General features: G+C 36.0%; 1 protein-coding gene across 7 annotated transcripts in view; it reads right to left on the bottom strand.

The window, feature by feature from the left end:
- Positions 1-23,132, bottom strand: part of fhod1 (formin homology 2 domain containing 1) — a 59,959-nt gene that overhangs the window by 32,749 nt on the left and 4,078 nt on the right. For all 7 annotated transcript variants that reach the window (XM_048184579.1, XM_048184580.1, XM_048184581.1 and 4 more), the window contains exon 3: positions 16,929-16,993. In XM_048184579.1, the coding sequence (XP_048040536.1) occupies positions 16,929-16,993 (65 nt within the window). The remainder of the gene's footprint in view (positions 1-16,928; positions 16,994-23,132) is intronic.

The following is a 23,132-nucleotide window of genomic DNA, read 5'->3' as shown; positions in this document are numbered from 1 at the left end:
CCTTTGGTATAGACCTAAATAGCACTGGATTGACAGGTTAGTCATGACACAAAAAGGGCATTTAACAACAATTATTTTCTTGATGCATTTAAAATTGTTGTCCACTACCAGACACACCAACTCATTCTTTATTATTATAATTTTCTATATTTTGAAGCAAGAACGGTCATCAAAATTGTGAAATAACACAAATAGAAGTATGGAAATGTAAAGTAAATCAAAATCAATTTTATCATGCATGTACTTATGTATTTATGTACTGTCGTCTTTTGCCTTCTACATTTTTTTCAACCAGCTTTATGAGCAGTTCTGCTTTTCCCTCATTATGTGGTCAAACTCATTCATCAAAAAAAGTGTCGTTTTGTAAAGACCTTCATAGGTCCAATTTATATGCGTCAACAACAACAACAAAACTTTAAGCACTTATACATTTAAATAAATAGGTTTTTAGGATCATGAGAAGCATACAGTCAGGTGTGTCCAAAATCTGACTGGTACAGTTGCAATACACAGTGTGGACAGTCAATAATTTAGATCAGATTTCAAATGGATAAATAATTGGATTTGGACTGACATTGTGAATGTTGTCTCAGTCCAGCTGTTTAGCACGTGCCTGCAGTGAGAACTGAAAGAAATGGGCACAGCAAGACACATGATCTTCCTCAATAGCAAACGCAAGCTGATGCACTCACGCAATGCATCCTACAAACAGCCTTTCATATATTTTCCATCTGATTCACCATCTACACTAGTTATTTATTTGGAAAATTTGTAGACATGCATAATAAACAGACATTCCTAAATGCCTGGGAATAGCATCATTTGTAAACAAGTGTTTGCCAAAGCAGTGCAGCTTTGAAAATGTCAGTTCAAATGGTTCATATTTATTCATAAACGTATAAAACTTCCTTAACTTGGCAGATGTATATCCCACAATATCTGGTATAGCCATAAAAAGTGGTTTCTAGAGAACATTGATACCATCTCGATTCACAGACTGGTCATGAACAGTGAATATTTGTACATTTTGTGCCCAACTTAATGTCCCAAGAGAATCAAATATTACTGGCCACTTGATCCCTTCGATGAAACGTCATGAAGCACGTCAGATGAAGAGCTTCTGGCTTTTAGCAAAAGCATGGGTTTCTAATAATGTTTTGTTTTGGTGATCTGCTTTGACAACGAAAAGACCAAAAGTCTGTCACTATGATGTGTTCTGTTGTAGTTACTATCCCTGTGTATGTGTATATATGTGTGTACTCAAGTACGCAAAGGACATAGAGTGAAATATAGAGACTGCCAAATAAAGGGGGACAGACGGTGCATATGTGTGAGCGTGCGTGTGCGTGCGCGTGCGCGTGCGTGTGTGCGTGTGCGTGTGTGTGTGTGTGTGTGTGTGCCAGGCATCTGAGCTTAGTGGTAAAGTCCATGACAGCATGAAGAATGATGCGGTCCATCGCTGACAGCTGCTTGCTACTGATAATGTCACACACACACAGTTCAGTGTCAAAAGAACAGACATTACAGTCCCCAAACACACATCTGTTCACACAACACAAACTCTATAATATGGCATTCATGAAGAACACGTGAAAAAGTTATGCTGATGCTTGGATTGATTTCACAACAAGCAGCCAGGATGACACATGCACACACACACACACACACACACACACACACACACACACAAAAAAAAAAAAAAAAAAAGAGAAGGAAGCATGGTTTTATGGAGAGATTGTGGCACACATATTTAACAAAATTCTCTCAACATATCACTAAGAAAAATATATACTTTGCACATTCTTCACATGCAAGCATATATCCTTTCATTATTTTCAACCTCTTATTATACAGGCTAATAGATCTTCCAAGAATTTCACTGTCGGCAAATGTGGTACCAGTCTTCCCAGTCTAAAACTGTACAACACTGAGGCTGAATATCACAGCAGATTCCCACAGTTGTGTTCATGAGAGAGATGGAGAATGACTCAAGAAAAGAAGTGAGGGCAGATGGTCAAAATATTATGAAAGATATAAAACAGGGAAATTCTGAAAGTAAATTGACACACAAACATGTAACCACCAAAGGATCTGTGTTCTCTGATGCGCTTACATGCAGGGTAAACCAACAGAGACTAAAGCAAACAAACAAACAAACAAACAAACAAACAAACAAACAAGTAAAAGTTTACTGAGAGCTTTTATCAAAACTCACTTGTTAAACAGTCGACTACCCTTCAGATCTTACACAGCTACACAGAATTACATAAAAGGCACCAGACTGACTGACGTATTTGTTACATAGTTTTACTATTTCTGGTTTTCCTTACCTCATGTAACCTGTCATGCCCAGTCGTACAACAACAGCTACCGTTAAACCAATTAGATTACATTATAAAACATCACTGAGGGGAAGCCCAAAACACAGAGATTTGTTTATGGACTTCAGAAAGTTTTTCTTGCATTTCAGAAGTACTTTCTTGTATTTTAGACAACAAGCACTAAATAATTCCTTAAGAAAATATATCCGAAATTGTAAACTGATTGATTTTAAAAATATAAAATGTTCACAAACTGGTTCTTACTCAAGATGAACTGTAATAAATTATTTTACTGTATCATAAAAAAAAAATAGTGAATATACAAAGAAAACAGGCCAATTGAACAGGTGAATTAAGTTCATCTGAGGATAAGTGAGTGACAAAACCAAATATGACAGAGGACACAGAATCCTTGAGGAAAAACTGTGACTTGGCACATTCTTCACATCACACTGAATGAGATTATCCACACATGGCTTCTTCCTTTGTTTCTGCATTTACTGCTCCAACTCAAGACAAGTACAAGATATTTGCAATGTCTCTACGGTTAAACTTTTAGGCAAAAAAAAAAAAAAAAAAAAAGAGTGATCTTCACACAGCAGAATCAGTTCAAGAACATTGTATGGATGGGGGGTTTGGGATAATTCGATTTAAAGGGTTAGTTCACCTACAAATTAATTTGTAATTACTCACCCTCATGTCGTTCCACACCCGTAAGACCTTCGTTCATCTTCGGAACACAAATTAAAACCGAGAGGGTTTTTTTTTTTTATCTCTAATAGAAAGCAACGTAATTGTTATAATAGTCACCATGAGTGGTTCAAACTTAAATGTTATGAAGCGATGAGAATACTTTGTGCAAAAAAAAAAAAAAAAAAAAAAAAAAAAACTTTATTCAACAATATCTTCTCTCCCCTGTCTTATTGCTATGCTGTTTAAATCGAGCGCTTCCAGGTTCTTTGTCAGAACGCTAACTCAGTATTGGCCAGCGTTGTTCACGTGAGCAGCGAGACACATGCGTGTGCTTGCTGATGCAGGATACTGGCCAATAAAGTTCAGATGTAGAACCTGGAAGCGCTGGACATAAGAGAGAGGAATTTGTTGAATAAAGTCGTTATTTCTGTTTTGTTTTTGCGACCCTTCATAACATTAAGGTTGAACCACTGTAGTCATGTTGACTAATTTAAGGATGTTTTTACTATGTTTCTGGACCTTGAATGACAGTAATTATGTTGCGCATAACCTGATTTTGATGAGTTCAACATGTTCCTGGGTCAACATCTTTGTTGATCCTGGAAAAACATTCAAATCAACCAATCAGATTTGAGGGACAAGTTTACAGATTATGTCAAGTTTAGGCTTAAAATCATGAATTGGTGCTTCTACATCAGTGTTATTCATCTATCATTTCCCTGATTTTTGTGATAACACTATTCCTACCCCTAAACCTAACCCTACCTATAAGTTAAGACTAAATTTTCAGACTGGAATGTTGTTCCAGGATCAACAAAATATGTTGACCCAGGAACGCATCTAATTCAGCAATATCAGGATGTGCATTACGTTGCTTTCTATGGGAGATAAAAAAAAAAATAAAAAATAAAAAAAAACCCTCAGATTTCATCAAAAATATCTTAATTTGTGCTCTTAATTTGTGCATTCACATCAACTTGTATTTACCGGAATCTTGAAATGACAACACGTGACGTTATATTCGGAGCTGTTCACGTCCTTTTGGTCCTTGGACTAGGAATTATGCGTTTCCAAGGCACCACTATCAACGCCTAACAAATCAATCTACAGCAGTCAGGTGGTATAGCGGCCACGTGGTACATGTGGGAGCTTTCAGAAAACTCCCAGCTTACAAGCTGTAATTACGAGCTCTACAAGGACGTGAACGCTTTTTACAAGCAGGAATCTCGTAACAACAGGAATTACGAGGCCGCGTGAATGCACCTTTAATGACAGAATTTTCATTTTTGGGTGAACTAACCCTTTAAGTAACGGTCATCCTGTCAGTTTACCCTGGACTGAGTAAAAGATTTGAGATCAGCACTATGGGAAGAATTCCTCCAGATGTGTTATATTAGTCGGGCAGTCCTGCAGTACTGTGACAAAAGGACGCTCCAGGAGTCAAGCCTATTGTATGAAGGTTTCAGCACAGGAAGCCATTATGGGCAGGAAACGGAAACGGAAACGTAGGAAGACTGACACAAGGGAAGAGTAACAGACAGCACTCTGAACACAACGGCCAGAAAACACAGAGCACTACAAATTAAGTAATTTAGGTCAGTGGGATCAGGCATTTGCAAAGACAATGACATTAACTGATCAACATTCACAGTGTCTACACTGGAAGCACTAATGCTGCATGTCACCTCAATAATGGTCCAATCAGCTGTAATCGAGGCAAGATGAAAGCAAAAAGGGGTTTTTCATTTTTTCCTACTTTATTTTCAGTAAGAGAAGTAAGATTTTTAAAAGAAATCAATACTTAAGGAAGGACACGTTGATTGATCAAAAGTGACAGTAAAGACATTTATAATGTTACAAAAGACTTAAATTTCAAATAAATGCAGTCCTTTTGGACTTTATATTTAAAAAAATCCTTAAAAAAATGCATCATGGTTTTCACAAAAATAAGCAACACAACATTGATAATGATTTTCAACATTGATAATAGCAAGGAATGTTTATTGAGCACCACATCAGCTTATTAGAATGATTTCAGAAGGATCATGTGACACTGAAGACTGGTTTTGTCATCACAAGTTACAGTTATTTGTAAATATTACTGTTTTTACTGTATTTTGATCAAAATAAAATGCAGCCTTGATGAGCATAAGTGACTTCTTTAAAAAAAAAAAAAATAAAACTTTAAATATACACTACTAAACAAATATGTTACTTTTGGTTCCCTCTAGATTGGGCAATCAGAGGAAAACAATCAGACAACGAGTGCTTCATGCTGCAACTACATGATTCATTTGCTTCCACAGATGGGCCTAGTTTTACTATGCTAATTATCTTTTCAAATCAGGTTAAGCACTTGTTAAGAGACTTAACACAAAGATTAACCAAAAAAAATTGAATATAGCATAACAAAAGTTCTCTACAGGTTACAACTGGCTTGATATTTGAATGAAGCTAAACCACTACAGCATTTCTTGCCAAACACATCAGTGTTATTCTCAATGGCAGTCTGGCAAGACCATGAAAATAAACTTCTACCTCATTTAACCCCCATTTATATATTTTCTCAGGGCCCGTTCCTCTGAAAGTTGATATGCTGTGAGCGGTGCTTCCTTATACTGCTCTATTCCATAAGAAGGTAAGAATAGAAAGTGATGTAGGCCTCTAAACAGGATATTGCTACATATTCACTCTCAGTTTTTGTTAAGGTTATGGTTTTAATAGTGAGAGTGTAAACTAAACCTGAACATCTGAAAAAAGCGTCCAACCCAGGGTGGGTCAAAGGTTAACACTGCAATGCAGGTCAAAACAATGGCTGCACAGAAACTGTTCGTCCCATTCGCACATGCCATCTTAACTCGAGTTAACCAAATAAACTCCTGCTGCATGCCCATAAGGACAAAAGAATTGCACATTGGCAGTGTCACTAAAAATTACAGGGGTGAAGGTTTTCAATGGAGTTTTAATGAGCCTGTAAAGACCGGTTAAGGGTCCCTTTTAGCAGTGCCACAACAAAAGGTCGTAGGTTAGATATTTAAAAGCTTTTGGTTACCTGATTGCAGTATATTTAAAGATCCTGTATAGCCTTATAAGGGCAAACTAGAAAAACACTCTCTTTTCTGATCTGCATCAATAGAAAGCATGCACAGAGCATATTGCCAAAAAGAGTAATCTAAATTATTCCCAGAATCTACATCCATGATCAAGACATCATCAACAGTAAATGAGACCAAAAAAGCAAATTATGCTCAGTTCAATAAGAGACATTCATAGGATTAAACTTTAAACTTTGTTTAATAGTTACTGATTCCTGACAATTACAATGGTCCCTAAACTGGGAAAGTTTCCTATGATTAAATGACAGCATGTTAAATGACTGCCTATTACCCAGCTGATTCAACTGTCACATTATCAACATCATGTGTTAAGCTTAGGGCTCTGTAAATAAGTATTTTGTGCATTGACATCTTTGTCCACCAGCCAGAGAGCTGTGCTTTTGCTGGGTATCTGTGTCCACTTAAGTTCACATGAACAGATCTGTATCACTCACTGCCTTCTGTGACTTCAAACCCCACTTATTGCAGTAAGGATCTTGGCCTCTGTTATTTAAAGTAACAACGTACATGCCCTAAAACCAGTGGATGAAACGCTAATGGCTTAAAACTAATGCCAGGTGTGAGCAGACCAAAAAAAAAAAAAAAAAAAAAGAAAGGTCATGATTGTAATCACTAACTAGTATATAGGGATACTAGGGATATATGGATAGTCTGGGGACTAAATATTTCATTGTGTCCATAATGTTCTCATCTCTTTAAAATAACACAACACATGTTCTACTAATAAAAAGCCCTATTTACAGAACTTATTTGGTCAAAGGGCTGCTGTAAATGTTGAGCCAAGGAGCACCACAGCATGAAATGATTCTGTCACTGCTGCCAATACATTCATTTGGTGATAAGGATCCCCATTACCGAACTAGTGACAACAGCCAAGTGTGCCTGGCACCTTACACAAAGTGAGAGGGTGGAAAGAAAAGCACAAATAACTTAAAAAAAAAAAAAAAAAAAAAAAAAAGATTGCTTTTCAGTTTGACATGATTTGCTTAATGGTCCAGTGTTTGCAGGCTTTTTTTCCCTAACATTTACATTAATTTATGCATTTGGCAGACATTTTATCCAAAGCGACTTGCTCCAGCTTTTGGCAGTTTCCCTGCCAATCTAACCCATTATCTTGGTGTTTTGCTAGCATCATGCTAGCTACAGGAAAACATATCTACAAATCAATTTTCAAAACAAACACAATTATTCACTGAAATATCCACAAAACTGTGAATTATACATACTTGCTGAGTGTCTATTCTGTCTAAATGGAAATGCATGACATGCACAAACTCTCAAAATCTGCATAAACATTTATGTGCTAGGCTGTGGTGGATGTTCTGGAGTTTCACATGAGTCAAAATCTGTATGTGATAGTTTGTAAGTTTGTTTGTTTGTTTGTATTTTTAACGCCATGCCAGCTTCTTTGGCTATTTTCATAGTGAGAAAAATTTATGATAAAAATAGCAGGCGTTTACAATTTATTTTTGCTAAAAACTCAAACTATATTTGGTTTACTTTGTTAAAAACTTCTTCAAAAGATTTAACTAAATAAAACAGGTTTTTCAAGGGGTTAATACCAACACAATCTAATAAAACATGCTTTTCAATGATAAAGAGTTTTGACAGAGAAAATTTTGGTGGATCTTCTAGTATTAAAAACTTGTGCGTCATCCTGGAATGGCCTATTTTTGGTTAAAAACAATCTGGTCCCATCAGTTTATATGTTATGTTTTGACCATTTGGGCATGTGTTTCCACTCTCTTACATCAAAGAGAGCGATGGATGCATAACAGTTGAAAATTCACAATATTTCACATTATCTTTAATCAATTATTCAAACCAACCAACCCAACCAAAACAACCAACCAAAATTGTGAAACATGCATATGGAAACCCAGCCAATGGTATAGATCAGGGATTCCCAAACTGGAGTTTGTGACTTGATAAAAAGCTAGTAATTAAGGAAAATGAATAAATAATTTTTAAATAAAACAAATAAAAATAAAACAATAAAAAAGTATGAAATGTTTTATTTGTTTACTTGCATGCCACTTTACCATTAAGCAATGTCAGAAAACTGAACATAAGAATGTGTTAACAATATAATTATTAACTTAAATATTTTAGGTCAAAGAGCACTGATACAAAGTCTGTGATTCCCTGGTACAGTTGAACAAAAACAGGTACACTCTTACATTTGCAGGATTTCCTGTGCTAATGGCTGACATTACATCCACCTGACTCATTCCTGCCAAATCCTGATCCAGATTGGACACCAGCACCGGCTCGCAAAATAGTATGACAACAGCAACTGAGTATTATGGAAGAATTTCACTAGGAAAGCTTGTGATCCAAATGAGTCACCAAGGGTATGAGGAGTCCCCAGAGAGATGCCAACACAGGGATGTGAAATGCTTCAGGGGTGAGCGTGATGCTTTAGATAGAGTCTGTCAATTGGATGAGGAACACAAGAAAAGATGTCACAGAGAGATCAGGCTTTAATGGTCATAAAACGACATGGGCACAGAGTGGAGAAAAATGAGACGGGGAGCTAAAATTGGATTTGCAGCATCATGGAAAAATGTTCCAGGGTTTTGTAGACTTAGGTAACCCACAGAACATGTATTGGCACATTAGCTTTTGATTAGCCTGATGGGAAAAAAAAAAAAAAAAAAAAATTGAATGTGGAACAGAGTAATACAGAATTGTATCTACACACAGACACATTTTATAAATAGACTCCAGCTAAACCACCCTCATATCCCTGTGGACCAAACAATTGCCAACCATGCCAGGAAAACCAGCTTGGAGCAATGGAGGGGGTGGGGGTGTAAGAGTCTGGGGTGAATAATACTTAAATTTAACCCCCCAAAAAGATATAGATTTTTTTTTTCCCATCCAGTTGAGATTATACATACATTAACCAGTGGTGGCGATTCACAAAAACCTAGGATACGGCATGATTTCTTCTGGCCATACAACAACGACATTCCCAATTATATCTAAACAAAATGTGGACAAAAATCAACCATACAAAATGTCCACGGACAAGTACAGACGTTTACAACAATACGAAGTCAATGCAAAATCTGAAACAACCCCAAGCATACACCATGACCTAACCATCCGCAACAGCGATTCACGATGATTCTATTTTACAAACAGTTTCTATTTCTGCGGCGTTGCAGCTGCAACAACATACAAAGTATGACACTAATAATCCCAGGTGCTGATTATGTGCTTTATTTAAAATGTAAAAACAATTTAATGTGAGTTTGAATACCATTTTTCATAACCTTTATAGACATACTGAAAGCAACAATGGATGGGCTTGTTCACCTCAGATCTTGAAAATAAATGAAAGGAAGCAACAAATGTTCAAACCGTCAACTCAAGCTGAACAAACAAGTGTATTCTATGATTTAAAAAAAATGATTTTTTTTAATCAGTAAAGTTTTTTTAGTTTCAGTTTTTTTTAATCATGTTAATTATGTAAGGTTTATGAATGTGATAACGTATCCATTTCGTTGCGAATGCAGTGAGAGCCCGCCCACACACTCTTCTGACTGGCTGTGATTTGATTGATTTCGGCCAAAGCAACAGAACTAACGAACAGCATCATGAGCTGTTCATTTCCCCTGTTTTGTCTGAATGCCAGAGTATGGCAACTGCCATACGTAAACGCTGCCCCTGACGTTAGCCTTAAAAAGTCAATATGTCTATTTATGAACTGCTACAGTGAAGTCAGTTCAAATGGAAAGGACATTTGGAACAATGAAACTTACAAGAGCCCGAGATTATAACGTTTTCTTTCAGAGCACACAATGTGAGAGCCAACAAGTTTGAACACGAGCAGCTGACTTGCAGGAATCAGAGACGGGCTTAAAGTTTGCCTTTGATATCAGGGCTCCTGAATCTTTTGACACACTCATTTCCTGAGAAGAGTTAAAGGGATTTTTCACCCAAAATTGAAACTCATTTATTCATCCTCATCCTTTAAAGATTTTTTTATGAATGTTTCAAATATTTTTCATCCATTTAATATCCATTGGGTCCAGCACAACAATGGACCCCCACTGACTTTTATTGTTTGGACAAAACCAAAAACAAACAGAGACATTTTTCAAAGTATCTTCTTTTGTACCTCACAGTTTAAAGTCATTTTTGGGTTCACTACTATTTTTAAGTGTACCAAAAAGATATTATATCATATTATATATAGATATTATATAAGATATTATGAAAAGATATCATATTAGAAATGTCTTTCCAGGTCTGGAATTTCCCTGATAATTCCAGGTTTTTTCATGACTGTGTGAAGACTGCAGTATAGAGACACGGGGATTTGAAGCAGATCAGCTAAAAACAGTTTAGTTAGATCTGGAAGACACTGTGCTTCTTCTGTGAGCTATAGAGGGTTAAATATTTAGCTGTAGATAGGAGAGGAGATTTTAGATGTATTTTTACAGTGTGCAGGGTGGCACCAAATTAAAAATAAACACAGCAAACACAGCTGTCCTGTTTTGGAACATTGTAGTACACTTCAAGGTTTGAAACATCAATTAAAGAGATTACGTAAAATGTTTATTTGACTATGACCTGTGGGTCATGTTCACGTGTATCTGCAAGGGAGAGGGGTCTAGAGGTGTTAGAGAATGGATGCTAATGGCAGACGTATGGTTGGCTTTGCTAAAATTTGAACAGTATGTGCTGCTGACCAGTCTCACATAAACAGAGTAAGAAATAGAAGCCTGAGGCCTTGGGGATGACCTATCTGCAGCATGGCATTTCCTGTTGGCCAATTTAAATGACACTGTTCCTCCTACGGAGAATTACTTGGGAAACACTTTAAAAAAAAAATTCCACAGCCTTTTTCTGAGCTTACAGGCTATAGCCTTCTCAAAAGTGTTCATTTTGACTGATTTGAATAAAATATAAAGTAAAGCACATGACACCAACTATTGTATTTTGTCTGAAACCAGAAATCCAAAAAGGTTCATCTAAAGCAGTGGTGGAATTAAGCAGTGGATTAAGCATAAATTTATAATAAAGATTTTTAAAAATAATTTTTACTCAATTAAAATAGATTTTAACCTTCTAAAATCACATTATAAAACAGACAAAGACTGTAGTTAAAGGAAACTTGCACTTTTTTAATTAGCTGCTGATGTTGCAACTTTAAGTAAAGTTTAGCACTTATTTGAGCCACAATGTGTGCATTAGATAATGATAAGCCTCTGTTGAGTTATACATTGCAAAGGCAGTAGTCCTTTTATTCTGAATGAATATTTTACAAACTCCTTCAGATACCCAGTAACTAACTCAGCAGTTTCTTTCATTTCCATAAATTATGTCTGTACCAGAGAGCAACAGAGGACACATCTGATACTGAATGGAAATGAACACAGAGTTCTGACACAGAAAATGAGAGAACTTGCTGGAGATCAGGAGTATGAAGAACATACTGTAACAAAAAAAAAAAAAAAAAAAAAAAAAAAACCCAAGAAAGTCCAATTCACACTAATTCACAAAAAAAAAGTGAATTATGTTAAAATGAAAAAGCAAGCTGTGATTTAGCTAAGAATCATTTAAAAAACATCACTGGAGGAGGAGCAGTACATGCAACCTAAAGACCTTTTCATATGCATAGTTTTTCTTCAAGATCATGCATTACTTTGAAGACAAAGGCACTATGGCCCTGTTTACACTTGGTATTATGATGCGTTTTGGTCGATTAGATTACAAGTGGACAACGCTAAATCTTAAAAGGCATCTAAAAGGTTTTAAGATTGTCCACTTTCAACCACTTCCTGAGGTAGTTGAAAATGCATTGAACCAGATTGCTTTCGTAGTGTAAACTCCCATGAGGGCGAATGTGTTTGAACACCCAAAAAGACAAACATTATGGGAAGCTCGCTAGCCAAATGGGATTAAAACTTTGTCGGCTGGAGACTAGGGATGTGCAACGATTAATCGTGATTAATCGTTTGCAAAATAAAAGTCTGTGTTTACGTAATATATGTGTGTGCTCTGTGTATAATAATTATGTATATATAAATACAGACACATACATGCATATATTTATACATTTATATATTTATACATGTATAACATTTAAGAAAAATGTTAGATCTATATCTCATATATTTATATTTATATGTAATATAAAATATTCCACATTTCGCAGTGGTCTTGCGGTTGTCAGAGCAAAAACGAAAGCTGATGATCTCTGCATGTCCAGTCTCGTTCATATGTAAATTGCGCAAGCTTGCAATAGATCTGAAAAAGCCCATACATTTTCCCGCCCATAGACCATCCCTTCTAAGAGATCAGGACAGAAGTGGTTAAAAGTGGATATAAGAGACAGATTAAAATACAAGGTGGAAACGGGTATGTGTCTCCCTCGTCTACTTGTGATACGATCGACCAAAACGCAGGTGTAAACAGGACCTATGTAAAATTACCCATTTCTATAGACATTACTAGCAAAGTGACAAGCCCTTTCCAGTTCCAACAGAAAAAAATAAATAAAAATAAGTTAAAAAAAACCAGCCATGGCTAATAATAATGGCTTCATTAAAATGCTGGATCTCAGTAAAATCAGCCACTATTTTTACTCATATCTGATTGGCTGGGCCAGTTGGCACTGAAAGCATCAATAGAGCACTGGTGGCTCATGTTCAAGAGCCAAAGTCATGTGACCATGTAGTCACAGCGAGCTCTGGAATGAAGCCTAGTCACTTGTTTGTAACAAATGAGTGAAAGTGCGAGCACAGTTTGACTCAATTAATCAAACTGAAAGTATGCCCAGACACTACAATTGCTCTGTGGTGGATTGATGTTCTCTATGATGTAAACTGATCCAAATGCAATTATAACTTTCCCAGTTTAAAAAAACAACTGGAAATTGTAAAGATTTTTTTTTTTTTTTATATTAAAGCAATAAGCAGTGAATATAACATAGGATGGGAAAACATCTTAGATCTGGAAAGAAAAACGCCATGCAGAGACACTATCAAAACAATCAGGCACTGTGACTGAACTCCTAAACATTCCATATGAAATTCCTGACAACACAATTACAAACTGTAAGGACTCCGCATTACTTCAGTTATTACAAGACAGTTGTGGATTAGAAATAAAAATCTACTATGCAAAACTGCTAAATCTATCTATTGTGCATGATCACAAAAGCACAGATTCATGTATTACACACAGCAGACCATCAGAGCCAGTTGAGTGATGTGTACCATACAGTGACCCAAAAACCCCAGGGACCGGTCTGTCCTGTCTTTAAGAATGTTACTCTCTTTGTGTCACTCACACACTCACACTCTCACACACACACACACACACACACACACACACACACACACACAAAAGAAAAAGATAAATCAGGATAATATAATGCAAGTCAAGACATGCATTCAGACAGAATGAGGGGGGACAGGTGGTTCCTTGTTTGAACCCACTCATCTGTTCACTATGTCACACAATACTAATGAAAGTAGGTAGTTAATAGCAGGGGCCTGACCATATGCCCTGGCTACTGGCCTAAAGCCTCAAATGCTTTTTTAACAGCCTCAAATATTTTCTTTATATTTGCTTTAAAAAAAAATTAAATTAATAACAAAAAGTGAACAAAGTAAAGTTTATACCGTCACATGGAACTTGAGGAACTCGCAGTGCAGATAGCCATGTTGATTAAAACTGGTGTATTCTGGTTTGGCCACATTGATTGGGTGCCATTCAATCTGCAATTTCTACGTATGAGTGGAGAAGGAACCCTCACAATGGTAACTCTAACTACATCCTGGACATCAGAAATTAAATTTTTGATGTCCCCCTTTTAAAAGAATATACTTTTCAAGGTGATGCATTTAATAGGGCTGGGAAAAAGTAGCATGAGGAAACAAACTAATTTAAAGGTCCCGTTCTTCGTGATCCCATGTTTCAAACTTTAGTTAGTGTGTAATGTTGTTGTTAGAGTATAAATAAAATCTGTAAAATTTTAAAGCTCAAAGTTCAATGCCAAGCGAGATATTTTATTTAACAGAAGTCGCCTACATCGAATGGCCAGTTTGGACTACATCCCTCTACTTCCTTCTTTAATGACGTCAGTAAAACAGTTTTTTGACTAACCTCCGCCCACAGGAATACACAAGAGTTGCGTTTGTAGAGTGTGTTTGTCGCCATGTCGTCGAAACGCTGTTATTTTCATCCCGCAGTCCAATCACCGGGTCTGATTCCGGCTCAAATTGATAGGGTAAAATTAAAGACATGTTTACAATAACACTGAGCGCGTGCATCTCCACGTTATGGTAAGAGGCGTGACTTTTCCGGGCACGGTGCGCTCAGAGCTGTCGAATCACAACACAGGAACCGCTGGCACAATCAGGACTCGTTACGTATTTCTGAAGGAGGGACTTCATAGAACAAGGAAGTCATCAGCCCGTTTTTATGACAGTGGAAACAGCGGTATACAGATAAGTAAATTATGTGAAAAATACTGTTTTTTTACACGCGAAACATGAACACATGTTATATTGCACACTATAAACACAATCAAAGCTTCAAAAAAAACACGAAAAACGGGACCTTTAATTTACTCAAACAGATTAATTATCAGAGTAGATGCAGAAGTGCTGGTGCTATGTACAGTCAAAACAAAATTTATTCAGACACCTTGAACATTTCCATTCATTAATACAGTTTATTAACTATAGTTCAAAAATGGTAATAAAATATGATGAGATCTCAGAGTTAAACTTTGTCAGAAAAAAATCATGTCAGATAACACTTAAGCAAAACATGGTCAGGTCAAAGTGTCTGAATAATTTTTGGTCCCAAATTTTTATCATTTTTACTGGTAGTCCACTGTATGAAGAATTTTTGGGTATAATGTCACAGTTTTACTTACTAGTAAAAATATATCAAAAATGTCTGAATAATTTTTCGTTTGACTGTATATGCTATGGCGTAATGTTAGCGCATCTTGCACAAGTTAAGGCTGGATTACATGTACATGACCTTTAAAATCTGAACAGACATTAAAGCACAAGGTACCATACACTTGCCAACTTTGTCATACACTAAATGACTGAGAATCACACACTACCAGACTTATAGTAAGACATTCCAAACACGACAAACTCACATAGAGACATGCGCAGCGTTTCTAGGAGACGCATGTTTGTTTGTTTTTTAACGCCGTTCCAGCTTCCGTGGCTATTTTCATGGCAAGAAAACATTTATGGTCAAACTATATCAGGTAGTTACAATTGACTTTTGCTAAACTCTAAAACTCTATTTGGTTTGGTCTAATTTGTTAAAAATTTCTTCAAAAGAGTTCAACTGAGTAAAAAAGGTTTCTCACAGGGTTAAAACCAGTACAATCTAATAAAAAACGCTTCAATGATAAAGAGCTTTGACAGAAAGAACATGTTGGATTTTCTCTAGGTATCCTCCAATTCATAGCCTGAAGCTTAAATTTCAAAAAAAAAAAAAAAAAAAAAAAAAATATCATGAGCACATCTCGTCAGCTCTAATTGCCCAAAATCTGCAGACTTTTGGCATCTATCGTTGACTTGTTAAGAATGCAAATTGGGTCAAAAATCTGGGCAAAAGTCAAATAGTGTATTCCAGCATTTAGACAACTACTTTACTCATCCAACATGTCACTTAAAAAAAAAAAAAAAAAAAAAAAAAAAAAAAACACGCACCAGAACTTGCTTCCTATAGGCCAGCTTAAAGACATATAAGATTACCATAAAAAAAAAAAAGTGTCATCAATTACTCACCCTCATGTCATTCAAACCTGTAAGATTTTCATTCATCTTTAGAACACAAATGAAGATATTATATATGAAACCCGAGTAATTTCAAACAATTACCTCTTCGTTGCTTCAAAAAGTTCATAAAGAGATGGTAAAACTAATCCATATGAATCGAGTCGTTTCTGAAGAGACTTGATCACTTTACATGATGAACAGATTAAATTTAGACTTATTTACATATAACCATTGATCAGCGAACATAAACAGAAGTTCAACTGTACTTGCTTGGTGTGCGAGAACAAAAATTGATTCTTGCGGAAGCTCAAATGTGCTGCCTAACACGAGAATGAACCTCACTGGTTCTTGCACGTCAGACAAATATGCTTGAGCTTCCGTTTACCACAACTGATGCGTGCACTGAAGAATATTTGTGTGTGAATAAAAGCCTAAATTAAATCTGTTCATCATATAAAGTGATCAAGTCTCTTCAGAAAATTGACTAAAGCACTCGATTCATATGGATTAGTTTTACGATCTCGTTATGAACTTTTTTGATGTGTCAAAGTGGTAGTTGCGTAGACTGTCAATAGAGCGACAGAAAACGCTCAGATTTCATTAAAATATCTTCATTTGTGTTTCAAAGAAGAACAAAAGTCTTACGGGATTGGAACGACATGAGGGTGAGTAAATGAAGACAGAATTATCATTTTTGGGTGAACTAACCCTTTAAGTGTGTTACTTTAATAGATCCATGTTACAATGAGAGGCTAGCTCGCTGAAGATGTCATTGAAGATTTTGAGGATATAGTTGGAATGATCCCAACTGAGGGGAAAACCAAACAGGGATAATATTATTTAAGCATTTCTCGAGAACGTGGCCCATTTTTCCTTCTCCAAGACAAACTAAACCAACAGCCAAAGTGGAAAGCCAGGGATGACGTACTTGCCACCTCAGCAATAGACAGACAAATGCTGAAATGAGCATGCAAATAATCTGTCACGTTCATCAAGGCATATTATTGTGCAGATACTCTTACCTAGGATGGAATGAACCCGCACTGAGAGCTGCGTACGGAGAATCAAGATGGGCTTTTTGCCTTTTCTGTAGAAAGAAGACAAATTTATCAAACTCAACTTTTTACATACACAACCAGTTTGTGCTTCTTATCAGCATTCTAGGGGAGTTCTATTCACCTGAATTCTTTCAATACTTAATAATAAATAATAATGCAGATGGAGCAAAGTACATTTAAAACATATTTGGATATGTTATTATTCCAGTTGCAGACACTTACACTTTACTGAAGGCCGACTGGAGACAGAAAGAGAGAATATGGGTCGGTAGGGATTAAGGTATGGAAAGATAGAGTAAACAGGCATGGAAACTATGCATCAAGAGTGTTCGTGGCTAAAAATGGACCGCTCCAAGTCTTACGTTTTCTTCACAATGTTTTGTGTAGTTCATACACCCAGTTACAAAGACACTCAAACATGCACATATGCCACACACACCCCAGATTTGTCTTCTATTTTCCAAACTGCTTTAAATGACGCGTTTCCTGTTGCCAGTCTCAGCAAATCTGAAGGAGCTCCGGCTGCAGTTTTGCTGGCTTACAAATACATACACACCATGTATGCTTTAAACACATGCACCCACAAATGGGAACACTGTGCCCTTAGAAAAAATGACCACCCAATTAAAAAAAAAAAAAAAAAAAAAAAAAAAAAAAAAAAACACACACTTAATGAGAAATGATGGCATTTTCACTGGCATGAAGTGCATCTCCATCAAGCAGCTTTTTGGAATATTTTTGCAGGATTTAGCAGTGGTCTCAAGCTTAAAACAAACTAAACTCATGTTGAATCAGCTCTTGATAAAATACAGTAATGTTCAAATGTTTGAGTTCAGTAATATAATAATATTGTGTACTATCATTTACATTTAAAACTTTCTATTAATACATTTTAAAATGTAATTTTACTCCAGTCTTCAGAGTCACATGATTCTTCAGAAATCATTCTAATATGCTGATTTGGTGGTCAAGAAATGTTTCTCATTATTATCAATGTTGAAAACAGTTGTGCTGCTTAAACTTAAATGTACTTAAATGTACTTAAATGTACTTAAATGTACTTAAATGTACTTAAATGTATAATTACACTGTAACAAGTTTTTTTTTTTTTTCCAGGTTTCTTTGATTAATAGAAAGTTCAAAAGAAAATTTATATATTTTTAAACACCATCACTTTTGATCAAATAAAAGTATTAACGTCTTTCCAAAAAACTGACCCCAAGCTTTTGAGTGGAATGGCGTGTACTTGCTTTTACTATTACTTCAAATTACTAATTAGAAACACAGCATTCTGGTTCTAAAGTGGCTCTCCAGAGCAAGGCTGAACAAATCTGGGAAAAAAGCACCCAGAGTATAAGTAGTATTACAGATTCAAAGTTATGCAATACAGTACTTCAGTTTTTGAGCTGACTCAGAGTTCCAGATCTGTGGTTCAGTGTTTTTGCTCTATTCAGTGTATTCTGAGACTGTCAGTCTAAGCTGTGGTCAGCGCACTCACTGAAATGCTGGCTCTGCCTGTGTGAAATCACTCATGTCTTTTGGTGAGTCCAACAACTGTGTTACTAAGCAACACTAGTAAATGATTTAGTGAAACTGATACCTGTTATAATTAGGTAAAGCTGGGGGGGGGGGGGGGGGGGGGGGGGTCACAGACTCGTTTCATGAGTATAAATTAATAATAAGCATCAAGAATTAGTGCTTTTAGTTCGGCAATTGTTTGTGGTTTAGCCAATGCACATTTATTAATTTGTAATGTGTGTCAAACATCTTTATAAATCAGCCTGCAATTTATATATTAAATGACTTATAATTGCTCTTCTTAAACATCATCACTGTAAACCTGAATAAGTTGGGATAACTCAAAAAATTTGAGGTAATCAGTTACATTTTTTGAGTTATGATGTTCCCAATTTTAAGTAAGCAGAACTATCAAGTTTTTGTAGAGTAACTATCAAGAGTTTGTAGTACTCATGCATGTTAATTGCTCCTAACTTGAAGTACTGAGTTAGCTAACTCATACATTTTGATAGCAATTAACATAAAATATTTAGTTAATTAACTTTAGTCAATCAGAGTTATTCACTTCACTGTAAACCCTAAGAAGATACAAAAAAAAGCCAATTTGTTAATTTGCTAACATGTTAACAATAACATGGTATAGCACTTACTGAATGAGTACAGCAACTTATAACATGTAACTTACCTGCTCTCATTCCAAGCCGCATGCGCTACTTGTCACGATGATGGTAACTCTCCAAAAACCCACATTAACAGAAACTCTTCTAAATTAGCATAACAAAACATTAATAACTATTTAATCATCCTTATCATTAATATTGTGCCAAAAAAAAAAAAAATTATATAACACTTAATTTTAGCATTTACTTTCCCTTTCGTGTGCCATGGGCAAACCATGCTGGGAAATAGAAATCCCATCCCAGTTTCAGATAAACTTAAGTTAGTCTAAAAGAAATAAGTTCATGCAACTCAAAACAATGAAACAGTTCAGTTTACTTGAAATATGTCAGTGCTGTGAACTCAAAAGAAATAGAAAGTTCTAAATACTCATAGCAGTTAATTTAACTGAACTAATTTGTTCAATATAAGTTTGTCCTACTCAAACCAATTAAGTATTTTGAGCATTAGGGTTTACAGTGAACACTTGATTAAACCACCATGATAGAGAGTTAAATAGGGCCATTTTACCATTCCTCTTAAAGGTGCCCTAGATTCAAAAATTTAATTTACCTCAGCATAGTTAAATAACAAGAGTTCAGTACATGGAAATGACATACAGTGAGTCTCAAACCCCATTGTTTCCTCCTTCTTATATAAATCTCATTTGTTTAAAAGACCTCAGAAAAACAGGCGAATCTCAACATAACACCGACTGTTACGTAACAGTCGGGGTGTATGCCCCAATATTTGCATAATGCCAGCCCATGTTTAAGGGATTACACAAGCCAGTAACGTCTGGATCTGTGCACAGCTGAATCATCAGACTAGGTAAGCAAGCAAAAACAATAGAGAAAAATGGCAGATGGAGCAATAATAACTGACATGATCCATGATAACATGATAATTTTAGTGATATTTGTAAATTGTCTTTCTAAATGTTTTGTTAGCATGTTGCTAATGTACTGTTAAATGTGGTTAAAGTCACCATCGTTTATTACTGTATTCACGGAGACAAGAGCCGTCGCTATTTTCATTTTTAAACACTTTTAAACACTTATACAGCAGTCTGTATAATGCATAAACACAACTTCATTCTTTATAAATCTATCCAACAATGTAGCATTAGCCGTTAGCCACAGAGCATATAGCCTCAAATTCACTCAGAATAAAACGTTAACATCCAAATAAATACTTTACTCACATAATTCGAAGCATGCATACAGCATGCATGACGAACATCTTGTAAAGATCCATTTGAGGGTTATATTAGCTGTGTGAACTTTGTAAATGCACTGTAATATAGTCGAGAGCTCGTTTGGCAGGGAGCGTGAGCATCGAGTGTAAATCAGTGCATAGTTAATGACGCCCCAAAATAGGCAGTTAAAAAAATTAATTAAAAAAAATCTATGGGGTATTTTGAGCTGAAACTTCACAGACACATTCATGAGACACCTTAGATTTATATTACATCTTGTGAAAAAGCATTCTTGGGCACCTTTAAGTGTCATGGTACATCCCAAAAACCGTTACACCGTGTACACCCATGTAGATTTTATTTCATCCGCATTTTGAGCATGTTTGAGCATTTAATAATGTAAAAAATATCCTTAATGAGATACCAAATATTCAAAAGTTAGGATCTAATGGACACCAAACAGATATTTATCTGCTCCGAGAGGAAAATTCATGGTGAAATTAGTAATTGTTGACATTAGTTTTTACAAAACAAACAACAAATTGGGGAATTCCTCAGCTATAGTGTCAAAGACTAAACACAAACACAGACAGAATAGAGTTATCGGTGAATTTCCTGGCTATAACAGAATCAGCAGCATTGTTTCAATTCTGTTCCATCCGGTCCGAGATGGATGTGTAGAGACAAAGACCTAAAAACATAATAGAAATGTTCTTGATTTTACTTTGTTCAGCCCTCCTTAACAATAGCAGGCTAAAACAATGTTTCACGCCTTGTACTGAAATAAGGTTGGATTAAAAAAGTTGAGCATGTCACCTATACTAAAGACAAAGAGTGAGCTGGAGGTAGACAGAGAGCAAGAGAAGAAAATTAATCAGTGTCACCGTTTTACACAAATTACAGGATTACACACTGTTTAAAAATAATTAAAATAACCTTATAAACATTAAGTTCACCCAAAAATGAAAATTCTGTCATTAATTACTCACCCTCATGTCGCTCCACACCTGTAAGACCTTCGAACACAAGATATTTTGATGAAATCTAAGAGGTATATTCTGGCCATAGACAGCAATATAATCAACACTTTCAAGATCCAGAAAGCTACTAAAGACCTCAATAAAACCGTCGCTGTGACTGCAGTGGTTCAACCATAATTTTATGAAGCGACAAGAATACTTTTTGTGTGCAAAAACAAAACAAAAATAATGACTTTATTTAACAATCTCTTCTCTTCTCTTCTGGGTCATTCTCATACGTTGTCTACGTTCAGCGTTTCCAGGTTCTATGTCAGAACACCGACTCATTATTGGCCGACTCCTGCATCAGCATCACACGCATGCGCCGGAATTCGGACACAAACACTGAAGCCTTCACTGTGCTTACTGCATCACCTGCGTAAGGATAATGACAGGGAAGAGAAGAGATTGTTGAATAAAGTCGCTATTTTTGTTTTGTTTTTGCACACAGAAAGTATTCTCGTTGCTTCATAACATTAAGGTTGAACCACTGTAGTCACGTGGACTATTTTAACGATGTCTTTACTACCTTTATGGACCTCAAAAGATGCAATGACGTTGCTGCCTATGAGTGGTTCAGAAACCCTTGGATTCCATCAAAATTAAGATAATTTGTTCCCCGAAGATGAATTAATTACTCCAACACATGTCGTCCCAAACCCGTAAGTTGGGATGACATGTGGGGGAGTAATTAATGATCATTAATTAATTAGCATTTTTGGGTGAACTAACCCTTTAAATCAAGTATCCCAAAGGACATGAATTGTTGCAGCTGTACCATCACAAACAAACACAAGTTTCTAACTTATTCTATGGACCATGTTATTAAAGGTGCCCTAGAACCAGTTTTTACAAGATGTAATATAAGTCTAAAGGTGTCCCCTGAATGTGTCTGAAGTTTCAGCTCAAAATACCCCATAGATTTTTTTTTATAAATTTTTTTAACTGCCTATTTTGGGGCATCATTAACTATGCACCGATTCAGCTCGCTGCCCCTTTAAATCGCGCGCTCCCTGCCCCCCGAGCTCTCGACTATAATACAGTGCATTTACAAAGTTCACACAGCTAATATAACCCTCAAATGGATCTTTACAAGACGTTCATGCATGCATACTGCATGCATGCGTCGGATCATGTGAGTATAGTATTTATTTGGATGGTTACAATTGATTCTGAATGAGTTTGATAGTGCTAAGTTTTAAACAAATGAGATTTACATAAGGAGGAAACAATGGTGTTTGAGACTCACTGTATGTCATTTCCATGTACTGAACTCTTGTTATTCAACTATCCCAAGGTAAATTCAATTCTTGATCCTAGGGCACCTTTAAGAATTCTAAAAGATGTCTTAGTATCAGATCTACAAAGCCAACATTCAAATGTTCTACACAGCATCAAGAGACTTGAGCACACAATATCATGATTATAGTCTGATGACACCACCATGTAATAAAAAGATGACTAAATATAGCATCAGAGAGGGCAGTGCTGAAAACAACACACTTTGTATTTGAAAGCTAATGCGGAATAGCATTAATCACATCAATGATATAAAGTCCCCAGAGGTCAAAATTGATTTCAAATATTTTTTTCTAAACATTGTTGAATATCCCAAAAACAAAAAAAAGAAAGAAAAAAAGGCTGGATTGTCAGTGGAGTGTTGCAAGCTTTTCTTATCCACTCTCTCTTCTAAACGCTCTGTCATTATGAAGCCACGTTCCCAGCGTCTCTGACTAATGTTGTCCACTCCTTCCCCCTGGCCTCACTAAGAATATC

The sequence above is a fragment of the Megalobrama amblycephala genome, linkage group LG3 (assembly GCF_018812025.1).
Source record: "Megalobrama amblycephala isolate DHTTF-2021 linkage group LG3, ASM1881202v1, whole genome shotgun sequence".
Lineage (NCBI taxonomy): Eukaryota > Metazoa > Chordata > Actinopteri > Cypriniformes > Xenocyprididae > Megalobrama > Megalobrama amblycephala.
This window is presented reverse-complemented; position numbering and strand designations above follow the sequence as displayed.